The sequence below is a fragment of the Cyprinodon variegatus genome, unplaced genomic scaffold, assembly GCF_000732505.1.
Source record: "Cyprinodon variegatus isolate N-32 unplaced genomic scaffold, C_variegatus-1.0 Scaffold129, whole genome shotgun sequence".
Lineage (NCBI taxonomy): Eukaryota > Metazoa > Chordata > Actinopteri > Cyprinodontiformes > Cyprinodontidae > Cyprinodon > Cyprinodon variegatus.
In genome coordinates, this window is record NW_015150582.1 from 582087 (window position 1) to 594190 (window position 12104).

The 12104-nt window shown below is 36.1% G+C and overlaps 2 protein-coding genes across 2 annotated transcripts in view; both read left to right on the forward strand.

The window, feature by feature from the left end:
* The window catches only part of nbl1 (neuroblastoma 1, DAN family BMP antagonist), a 10370-nt gene extending 9593 nt beyond the window's left edge, over window positions 1-777 (forward strand). The window contains exon 4 of the mRNA XM_015376046.1: window positions 170-777. Within this exon, the coding sequence (XP_015231532.1) occupies window positions 170-445 (276 nt within the window). The 3' untranslated portion in view covers window positions 446-777. The remainder of the gene's footprint in view (window positions 1-169) is intronic.
* Window positions 778-5585: 4808 nt separating this feature from the next.
* The window catches only part of tmem88b (transmembrane protein 88B), an 11042-nt gene continuing 4523 nt past the window's right edge, over window positions 5586-12104 (forward strand). Inside the window, exons 1-2 of the mRNA XM_015376078.1 lie at window positions 5586-5721; window positions 6930-7224. Coding sequence (XP_015231564.1) covers window positions 6931-7224 — 294 coding nt within the window. The 5' untranslated portion in view covers window positions 5586-5721; window position 6930. The remainder of the gene's footprint in view (window positions 5722-6929; window positions 7225-12104) is intronic.

A 12104-nucleotide genomic window follows, 5' to 3' on the forward strand; every position in this document is an offset into this window, starting at 1 on the left:
TAAAAGTGGCATTAACAGTAAATGTGATTGTATTGCTATGGCATGGATGGTTGAGAATTTGCACAGGCAACCTGTAAACAAACAGACATTGACATCTGATAGTACAGAATGAACACTGAACCTGTTCAGCTACAATGATTTGCATGTTTGTGTTTTTGTGTGCATCTAGGTGACTCTGGAGTGCCCTGGTAGTGAGGATTCCCCACGGGTGGACAAGCTGGTGGAGAGGATCCTCCACTGCAGCTGCCAGTCATGCAGTAAGGAAACTGGCCAGGAGGGGACAGTGATGCAGCTGTATCCAGCAGACAACACCCTGGATTCAGCTCCTTCTCTAACTGATCCCCTGATTGCAGATCCGTCCCACTCAGATAACCTCTCTGTCAAACAATCCAAGCCTCACGCAGATCATCATCACACGCTGCCCCACTCATCAGGCGGGGGTTAGAACCACCTGCTTATCCACAGTAATGACTCTGCACATCTTCTTTTCACTCTCCTCCACACTGCTTCCTATGTACCAGTTTGTATTACTATTGTGGCACTTTGAATCTGGCACCCTCCCCCCCAGAGATCTGTGATTTCAGAATGAGCTCACATAAATACCACACTCTATTTTTTTAATAATACTTACAGGTGTCTTGTGACTATAGCCGGTTGATATACTGTAGGGCTTTTTTTCTGCTTTGAATGTCATAAATACTCTGTTTGAGGTAACTTTCTCAAATGTTGTATGTATGTTAATAAATCATGATTCGTATCCAGTTTGACAAAGTCTGGAATTTGATTTCTGAGTTTTCCTGGTAGTGCAGTTTGTAACGCTGTTGACTTGCAACAAGAAGGTTCTGAGTTTGATTTCTGGCCCAATATCTTTATGAACGGAGTTTACATGCGTGGGTTTCCTTCTGGTTACTCCAGCTTCCTCCGATAGTCTACAAGCATGACTGTTAGGTAAATTGGCTTCTCTAAATTCTCTAAATAAACCAGGGCGTACCCAGCCTCTCGCCCATAAACTGCTGAAGATGGGCCCCAGCCCTAAAAGGAAACACTTAAGAAACAAAAGCCCCTTTAAGAAACAATTACAATTATCTTTAGTTTGGGTCTGTTTTCCTCCTTACCTTATGTCTTTCCTCTTTTCTAAATTGGCTATCTTTCTTCCTTTCACAACATCTTTTACCACTGACAGATTGTGATGTTTCATCTCAGTGTTTCTAATTTTTCTGATAATGAACAGGATGTTTAAATCCAAAGATAATTTAAGAATGTAAATGGAGCATCATTTTAAGAAACAAGGCTATTTATTTCAATTGAAGTAGATAATTGAACATAAAAAAGTACATTTTCTATACCTGGTTGTTCATCAGTGTCAAAGGTATGTATCTCTAGCAGCCTTTGGGTTAAAGGTGGGTTACACCCTGGATACCTTCGAAGTCCATCACAGGGTGACACAGAGACACAAAACCATGCACACACATGCAATCTCATAGATCTCAGGCCTATGGCCAGTTAAGACACCAGTCATCCTACGTGTAAGGTTTTTGGACTATGGGTTTAAACCGGAGCATGTTAAAGGAAGTCGCATGCACAAGGAGAACAGTAAACACAGAACAGAAAGCCATGGTTCAAGCCCAGGTCTTTCTTGCTGCAAAGCAACAATAACTATAGATCACAGCATTGTACAGCATTTTTTTTTCATAATCCTCAATAATCACAGGCTGGACCATATTTTGAGTATTTTTTTGTTTGTTTCCACTGGGATTTTGCTTATTTATTTAATCAAGGTTGTGAGCTCCAGCTCTTTTAGGATGGAAGGTCTCCTTTTCGTGACCTTTATCTTCAGCCCCACCGAACAATTTCAAGCTGGAACTCTGGATGAGACCACTCCCAAAAAAAAATGATGAAGTAAAAGCACTAAGAATGCAATCTGTATTATATAAATATTAAAAATATGGGGCTTTTGAGTTAAATAATGTATAATATGTCTGTTGAATGTGTTCCCTAAAGGTTTACCCATGAACCCTACACAAAAACAAAGCTATTTAGTGTCTTTTGGCATGCAGACAGTACTTTGGATCAACAGAAGTCCAGTGACAGCAAAAGATTCTATAGATGCTGCATGAGCAGTGGGAACAAATCTGTTACATAAGATAAAAGATTTTGCCCAGGGTTTGTCCTCTATCTGTAGTAAAACACTAAGCATTGCTGGAAGCCAAGATAGAACATTAGCCTGAAAACACCATCCCCTCAGTTAAACACGGTGGTAGCAGCATCATGTCATGGGGGTTATTTTCTTGAATAGGGATAAGGAGTTTACTCATATGGGAGGCAGAAAATGGCACCATTATGAATGTTCTCCTTTAAACCAGACAATAAAAACACTTTGATCATATTATTAATGCCTAAAGAAATTAAACTCTTATTTTATCCACAATTATTGTGGAATGCCACCTCTTTAATAAAAAAACTGAAAACCAAAAAATGTTTTAGGAGTTCCGTTTAGGCTAATATGAAGTAGATAACAAATTCCTGCAATGAGGCATGAGCAAACTGATGGAGGAACAAACAGACGGATGTTTGCCTTTCAAATGACAAGAAATACCTTGTGTTCCTCTTGTCACTGGCCTCGGATGGATTACCAAGGTAACAGGATGTTGTGCTGCTAATGCATGGCTCAAGGCACGGGGACAGAGTCAAGGGCAGAAGAACATGGGTTTCTCATAATTCACCTCAGTAAGGAAAAGGTCTAGAAACCATTCATGTAAAAACTCTCAAAAATCAAATCATTTATTCTAAAAGGTTCAGATCTTGTCCAGCAGATGTCAGCAGATTGGCACTCAGAAGGGAAAATACCCAGGTTTTCCAATTTATCTTCAATGAGATTATCTATAGCATCTTTTCTTGTTCTTCATCTTACCATCTCTTCCTCCTGTCACCATGTTCAGGCCTCGTCTGTTCTCATAACGTCCTCTCATGTGGGCCTCTTCTGTGTAATTAAATTTGATCAGCAAAAGGTTGGATGTCTGTCTGCGCTGAAAAGCAAATCGATCACACTGTTATCTCACAGCAGCACATGCTGACAATGTTTTCAGGACTCTGATGGGCAGAGCATGGAGGCAGAAATTAAGAAGGCCATTTCTGAACACGTCAAAGCTTTTTGTTACATTTTATCTGGTTTATACAGTGATAAATTCATCCTTTACCCTCCAATCTGCAACCTCTCTCACTCTCACACTAAAATACAGACTTCTGCACTCTTAACCATGGACCTGAGCTTACACTGCTGTTATAGCTAGCTATCTGCTTGATTTGAGTAACCTTTTCTTTGGTTTATGATGTTTAATTTCTGATAAAAGCATAATTTGTCCTGAGAGCATTGTTTAAATGATATAAAATTTAGGGTATAATCTTAGAAAGATGAGAAATATCATTAGATAATGAACTTGAGGTCAGTATACCTCACTAAGATTCGGCTAATGCTCACAAAAATTAATCTCTTTCGTGATTTAAATATCTTCTTCGGTCAGATAAACCATCCTTCATCTCATCAGCACGCTCTCAAACCTAAATGTTTCATATTCATGCTACATTGTGGAGTTTCTCATTAAGGACCCAAAGTTCTCAGTCTCGAAAAGGGATGCAAACACAAAGGAATCAAATGAATTTTTTGTTAAAGTTACAGTGGTGCAGCATGCTATATGCTGGTCAGTGGTGCCTCTTATTAAACTCATTTCAGATTCCAGTAGTTTGTTTGATTATGATTCAATAAAGTATTTTTTTTTTATATCAGAAACAAGTAGTTTAAATAAATGTTAAAAAGCCTTTTTTTTCCTAAATAAAATATGAAACATCACATTTTTTGTTTAGTAGTCAAAAGCTGATGTGCAGGTAACTAATTTTTGTTTGAATCTGGGTTCATGTTTGTAATCACAGGAGAAGCTACATTTTTTTTTTTTGGATATACATCATGATGTGGTTTAAGTATGCTCTGAAATGTGGAAGAAACAGTGCTCCATACAGTCAAAGTATGCAATGGTAGCAGTATTATTTGCATTGAATGTTGGTTTATTTTTATTTTTTTACATTGAAAAGGATATAAACTAATACTTAGGCTTTTTTCTAATTTCTATTTAATTAGACACATAAAATGGTTTTTAAATTCAACAAAAAAATTTAAATATAAAAGCAAATAGCCACCCCCTTTTTATTTATTTATTTTTTCATTGTTAATATGTGGATAAATGAAATCAAAATCTAACTTTTGGATCAGTCTGATTTATTTTGCTTTTAAATAAAGCATTGGTTAAAGTACTTAATAAAGACTGAAAATAAAATCCCACTGAGGTCAATTCCAAATGATTATCATTGCACTCTCAAAATATAAAAAAAATGGTTTGGGATCTTAATGTGTTTATTAAATAAAGCCATAGAATTTACTAGATAATTCATGCTTGATTGATTGATTGATTGATTTTGTTATTATTGTGTTTCATTTCCTACTTTCTGCAACAAAAACTGGTAGTCTTTCTGTGAAAACATTAACTATAAGGCAAGTTTAATAAAAAACAAAAAAACAAAAAAAACAAAACAGAATACAACAAAAGAAACAACTACACTGCAGACCCTAATAAGTTAAAATCAAAACTGGTAAAAAAAAAAAAACAAAACAAAACAAAGAAGTCTATTAAATTAAAATATCTTTAAGTAATGAATTACTTTAAAGGATATTTTTGCCAACTTCAAATTTATTATGTTTTTCTTTTTGAATAAGTCAAGTTTACTTAAAGATTATATTCTTATTTAATTCAAGGTTACACTAAATTCTTGAAAACAAGTACAATAGAATGTTTAAGTTATATGTATGTCTTCTGAGATCATTTTATTAACATAAATGGTTTATTGACTGCTTCCAATGAAAGCTTGATTAGTCCAGCAATTTAAAAGACCTGTCAAATACCACCCTAATAACTCACACAATATTGGTCAGATTATAATGAATTACAGCTAATTATAGTACTAATATAGCGCATAGAATTTATATTTTATTTCTATTTGCAGCACTGGCCCCACCTATTGCCAAATAATCAACTAATGAGGTCTAATTGATCTCAGCCAGGTCCCACAACTTTCAAATATTTAACTTGTTTACATGACGTCAGCTTACATACATTAAATTATCAAAGTCATTTTGTCCAGTATATTCACACTAATTATTTAAGATACAAACACTGACATTATTTTTTTTTATTAAAAATGTTATCCTAAAGTTTGGTGGTTTTATTTTATCATCTGCGTTCACTGTCTGTGCTAAATGGCACCGCTATTCCTGTATCCAGATCATGGACCGCAACCATCAGGCTGCTTCTGATCCCTAACATCTTTGTCCTGCTCTGTGTTTACCCGTGATTTTTAAACCCTGGTTTAAATAAATTCTTATGAACCCAAACTAAAATGACTGTGGTACTTTTAAACACGCAGGTCGAACCCTGTAAAGCGTTCTCGTGCGCGCGCTCTGAAAGTATCGCTCCCGGCGACGCGCGGCGGATGTGAGCAGAAAGCAGCATCTCTCCAGGAGCGCAGGGTTCAAGTGACAGGTGCTGCAGTTTGGTCAAAGCCCAGACAGAAACAAGTCATTATACACGGAAAACAAAAAACAAAGAAACACTCAAACGATCAGTGGAAAGGATACTCATCCAACAGAGACAGCAACCGGATTTATCCATCAAGGTAAGCGGCATAATATTTACCTAGTATTAATATCATGATGATTTGGCTGAAAAAGAAAGCTTATTTCTAACCAGAAAATATTATGTGGGAACAACACAATCCTTGACTTATAGCTGTAGACGCCACATCTAACAATGTGCTATTTATGCCTGAGCACAAGAAATGAGACATTACCCTAAAGAGAAGTATTCTTGTTTAGGATAGTGACATTTGTAATTATTTACAAGGATACAGACATTCTAAAATCCTTTTGATTTGGAGCTAATTTTACAATCACTTAATATCTTGTCAACATCAGATTAGTTCTGTAGCAGGGTAAAGGTATTTATGCCAATTTTTGCAATTGAATGTTTGTTTTCTTTGCTTTCTTCTGACAGATTTTATACACACACACACACAAACACACATTTATATATATATATATATATATATATATATATATATATAGTGTTTTAATCCCATAGTCATAAGGTTATGTCTATGAGATAAAAACACATTTTTAGCCCTCCTTGTCTTATTATATTGTAGAAACACCTTTATAGCTGCCGGTCTTTTAAGGTATGACCCTTATAGCTTTGTATATGGAAACTGGGTGTTTTTTTTTTTGTTTGTTTTTTGCAGAATAGCTCAAGCTCAGATGAACATTACAAAGTAGCTTTAAGTCTGGTAAAAACCTTGAAATTTAATTAAGCCATTCTGTTTTGATCAGAAGATGTTCATTGGAGCTCTGGCTTCAGGTTGGGTTGATGTTAGGGGTGAGTATTGGCGTGGCTTTCACGATACATATATATTGTGATATTTCACCCAGCTATCAAAATGAAATGTATAGATTAAAAAGTAAGTGCTGTATATGGTCAACAGAAGAAATTGGTCTTTTAGATATTTTGGTGGTGCAGAGTTAGCCCATTTTCCCTCGTTGTCTTAGAGGAAATGTTTCGTTTTTTTAATCAATATTAGGAACTGAAAGATCGGGCAGACGAAAATCACGATATATCACCGAAACGATTTTTTTCCCACACCCCTAGTTGATGTATTGGAGCGAAGTCCTGCCCCAGTTTCCAATGGGTTTCCTTACTCTTTTGTCCTAGACTGTAAACAATGTTGAAAAAATGTTCATTCTGTCTCACAACATTTCTTTGTCTAACAGTGTCATTATCAAGACATAGTACTTGTTAGTAATTTCTAAACTAGATTGCTTGATTTCCCAGAATGTGTGGTGTGGATGTTGATCTGGATGAAGGAGGCTCAGCTGAAGAGGAAAAGAACGAGGAGTTCTGGCTTGGGGATGCAGAGAAGATGCTTTCTCCTCCAGTGGCCCACACTGATGGCAGCGCGTGGGGCAGCCGTAGGGACACGTGTGGCTTTGTGGCCTGTGGAGGGGTTCTCATCCTCTGGAACCTGTGCGTGGTCTCTGCTAGTGCTCTGCTGCTGGCTATGGTCTTCTCTGTGGTGCTGCTTCCTGCAGCCCTACTGTTGTACACTGGTTTTCTCTGCCATTCCAGGGTAAGTCCTCTGCTTGCGAGCAATCTAGTTTAATTTTAATTTATTTACAGAGAGGGGAAACTCAAAAAGAAACCATGCTCACACTTTGGTTCCCATCTAATGCAATTTAGATTGCTTAGACTCAGGACACCTCTATGTCAATCCTTGGATGACATTTAGAAGAATGCATCTAAACATTTTTTAGACCCATCCATATATTTGGAAATCTGGGTTTTTTGCAAACACATTGAAGATTCTACTTATCTTTCCAGTGGCCTTTTGTAAATTAAAAAAAGCCTCTGGAGGTGGTTTAACAGACTGCGCTTGAGAAACCCCACCATGTCTTTCCTGTTGTCACACAGCTCTTATTTAAAAATAGCTTCCTGAAAGGGATAAGTACCTTTGAAGACCCTTGAAAGACCATGTCTTGCTTATAATATACGTGTGATTCATTTGACCAATTCTTCTGAACAGGATGGATAACAATCACATTTTACTGATCCCAGCATGATCCAAATGTAAAAAACAGGCGCTGAAACCATTTAAAACTAAAAATCTCTCCTTCCATATATTTATTTCATCAAGCCACACCTTCAGTGATGTGCTGATGGTTCTTTCACCTGGTGAAGAGAACTAGGAAATTATAAATTAGAACACTTGAATAACTTGGTGTCGTTCCAACCTACTTCAAGCAACTACAAACAGACAATCTATACATTCAATTATGAAGTTCATTTTAAAATATAAAAAACCTTGATAATCAGCACTCCAAGGTGCTTCATAATTTTAATGTGGGCAACAACGGGTCGGCATTTAGCCATAATGCATCATTGCCATATAAAATCCAGGAGGTAGTAGAGAGTGCAGGTTATCCAGATTGTTCTGTGCTGTTCATGACCATGTACCAATCTACTCCCCCCCCCCCCCCCCTTTTTTTTTTTTGGAGTGGTTGGCACTGATTTCCTCCTCATTGTAAAACCTGATACGAATGCCGAAGTAAATGCTCAGGGTATGAACAAAGACTTTCACCTGTAAGTCACTGCTGGAAGAGTGGAAAAGCAAATCAAGTCCCTCTGTCTGATGCTATATCGTAGAACTTAACAAACATCAAAACAGCCTCTATAAATGCCCACCACTGATTAATTTATACATAGGCTACACTACTCCACATACAAAATCCACTTAATATGTCCTGCTCTCTCATCTGAGAAAAATGTACGGCTAGGAGCAGCAATCTACTGTGTGGTTTTATGTCTACAGCATTGTATTTTTCAGAGTTTTGTCAATTTTGGTGTGTTTTTCTAATGTTTTAAAAGTTTAGATCAGTTTAACACTGATTATCTTTAGGGCATCTAAAGAAAGGAGGGGCAGATGGTTTACAGTTATGTTTGCTGGCATGAGCAGTGATTATTACAAAGAAACCTATCCTGATATTTTGAAAGGGAAAAGAAACACGTCTGAACTAAAAATGCAGCACGCAGAGCTTTCAAATACGAGTATTAGGGCCAGGCAAGGGATTTTTTTTTTTAAATACTTGAATAAAATCATAACTGTTAGGTTTCTGTTTTTGCTATGTTTTTCTTTTGAGTTTTCAGTTTTGCTTTGCTCCATGTTTTGCATTCTTTCTGGTTTATTTATTATTTTGTTGCATTTTCTAGTTATTTCCAGTCTTCTAGGTTTTTCATTTGTTCCCCTCTGCTCCCCTCTTGTGTTCTCCTTTTTCCCTAGCTCTTTTCCTTCTTTTCTTTTCTCCTTTAAATGCTCTCCCTCTTCAGTTCTTGTTTGCTGAGTCCTCGTCTAACCTCGTCTAACTTCCTCCAGCTCGTCTCTCTGAGCCTTCCTCCTGGTGATAGTGATCCTCCTGATGTTTCCATGGTTTCTGGTTAGTTTAGACTTGTTTTCATGTTTTTGATTTTTTTTTTGGACTCCTAGTTTCCTGATAGTTTTTGGACTTTGTTTTCATTTTTTTGGGGGGGATTCTCGTTTCCTGTTGGTTTGGACTTTGTGTTTTCATATTTGGATTTTGGATTACCTGCCTCTGTTTCCAGTTTAACCTTTCATTACATCTTCACAAGAAATTTCCCCTCTGCCTCCTTGCCTCTGCTTTTGGGTCAACTAACCATGATCAAATTGTGACAATAATGTTAATAAAGTCGCAATATTTAAGTCGCAATAATAGTCATACATTTCGGAGAAGAAAGTCATAAAATTGCAAGAATAAAGTTGAAAAATAATGAGAACGAAGTCATCATACTACAACCTGTTTCAGAAAAAAAAGACCTGAGCTCTGACCAGCATATGACGGCAGACCAGCACCCCAAACCAACAACCACTTTGACATTCTGCCCAATTTGATGCTGGTGTGCTCAAAGATTTCCTTTTTTGTCAAACCGATGCTAAAGTATAACTTCACCTGATGCGCGACATTCCTCATTTTAGGGAAGAAAGTGCTTTTTGTAAGAGTTGACAAAAAATACAACTTTATTACCGTAATATTACGACTTTATTCTTGTAATTCTGTTACCTTATTCTTATAATTTTTACGACTTCATTTTCGAATAAAAAAAAAAAGTCTCTAGACAGGCCCTAATACTCCGTCGTATTCAAACTTACTTCACTTTGAGAAAATATGATGTACCATACGGTACCATTAATAGCAAGCTAAATGACTTTATATGGATCTAGAGACTGCTTTACTCTTATGTTTTATTCCAGAACAGTTATTTGATTTCTTAAATAATATATATGTGTATGTGTGTGTATGTACAATAATTCTGTTCCGTGCTATGAATGAAAATATTTGAAGCATAAATCTAGAAGATGACGAAAGCCTTTGTGGCCAAAACCTCTGTTTTTTTTAAACCTTATCTCACTCTAATCAAGACAGACATCCTGGCAGAGCCAAAAGGTTTATGCAAATATAATTTGACATCCTTCATTGACAGTGGGCAATATCTCTGAGCCATTCATACTCGTCTGGACCTGATGTGGAATTTAAAACACCAGATCACTGTGCTGAAGTTTATAGTGTGCTGATTTCAGCTAAGTAAAAGCCATTTGGAGTTTGTTTAGACTTCTGTCTATATTTAGTGACCACTTACAATCGTTCTAAATATCTGATATTTAACATCTTATTGGCATAAAATTATAAACTTTGATACCTAACATGTTTTCTATAAGACCCCCAACTCTCTTAGAGGTATTGCATTTGTGCTAGGTTGAAATTGTCTTTGAACTCTGGGATCTGGGAATAGCATTTCAGAGTTGAGTGCATTTTGAAAAGCGGCAGGATTGTTGCCCTACAAACCTTTTTAGTAATAATTTTTAAATTCCAGATTATTGGTCAGCAGAGCAGATTAACACAATATGTATTTATTTTAGTATTTTATAATACTGCAGCCATATTGGATATTGAATTCTGGGAAATCCTTCTTCTCTCAAGAAAACAAAAACAGTCATTGTATATTAGTAAAGATATGTACTTGGTAAAGTTTTTCAAAGTTACATTTTTATCTCTTGCCAGGGTCCACAGATTGAACATGTTTAACATTTGATAGACATGAACAACTTACTACACCGATAGGCAAATTAACTGTTCTAAATATTAGCAATAACAATAAATATAGAGAAAATATATCAGGTAGCATTTAGTTTTAAAGTTCTATGTTACTTATTTCATTTAATGTGGAGCAAGCATTTTGTCTGATTGCAGGACAGTAGAGCTGGCATGCAGCAGTTGCTCTATTCTGCAGGTCTTCTTTATTCAAAAGAAGCCCAGGTTAATGCTGGCTAATCAGCAAAAAATACCTCTCTTCACCAAAGAGGACTTTGAGAAACTTTTACAGCAATTAGCTGTTTTGAAGATGAAAAGCTCATTAAATATAAGTGAATGTGGAGGTTAATACAGCATTAATTCAACAATGCATGTGATCCCAAAGCATGACAGCCAGCTCAATAACCTATTCATCAGACAGAACACCAATAATCTATTTCTAAACAGGTTTGCAAGACTTCAGAATGAAAAACAGGAAAATTATCCAACAATAAAAGTTATGAGAAAATTCTACATTCTAAATAGTGTTCTGAGCTTCCAAAGAAAGGGTATCACCCCTGGCCAAAGACCTTATCGTGAACAACACAACTGTGAATGGGATTTAAAACTTCTACAATAAATTAACAGAAATGTGATGATTTGTACCAGTTATGTGGTGTTGGATATCTCAGAAAATATGGTGATTATTAAAGAGCACCCAACCCTTCAAAATATCATCATCATACACTCTAGAGCTGCGGATACCAAAAATAAACCTGAAATACACAAAGAAGATTTCATATGTCTTTTTTTTGTTGAGATTTCTGACGATTGATAAATGGTTCAAAATATACGTTAAAATAATATAAATCATATAAACTTCATCAATAACTTTAATATTTTTTCAGATAGAAAAATACATCTTTTCACATTCAATCTCTTCTATTCAGTAAATAATCCTCTAGCAGCCTTAGCTTTTAGCAGAAAACACAAAGCCTTATTGTTGGCTGAGAAAGAGCTCATCACAGGAGGTCTCACTGCAGAATTACGCAGATGTTTCCGCCCCCTCCCAAAAACTACTCATTTAATTCGCCTGTCTAACTCTACCTGGTTTCTCAATACTGCTTGAATTCTGGGTCCTAACATTCTGAGCTTCTGACAGTTCTGTTCTGACCGTCTTTTTTGAAGAGCCAAAACTCTTTTAGGCTGGAAGCACTCCTTATGTCACCCTAATCAGATTAAATCAGATTAAAGACATTACTTTGGCTATGCCACTCGAAAACGGATTACTTTAAGTTAGAAAAAACATGATGGTAAAATTAAGATATATATATATATATATATATATATATATATATATATATATATA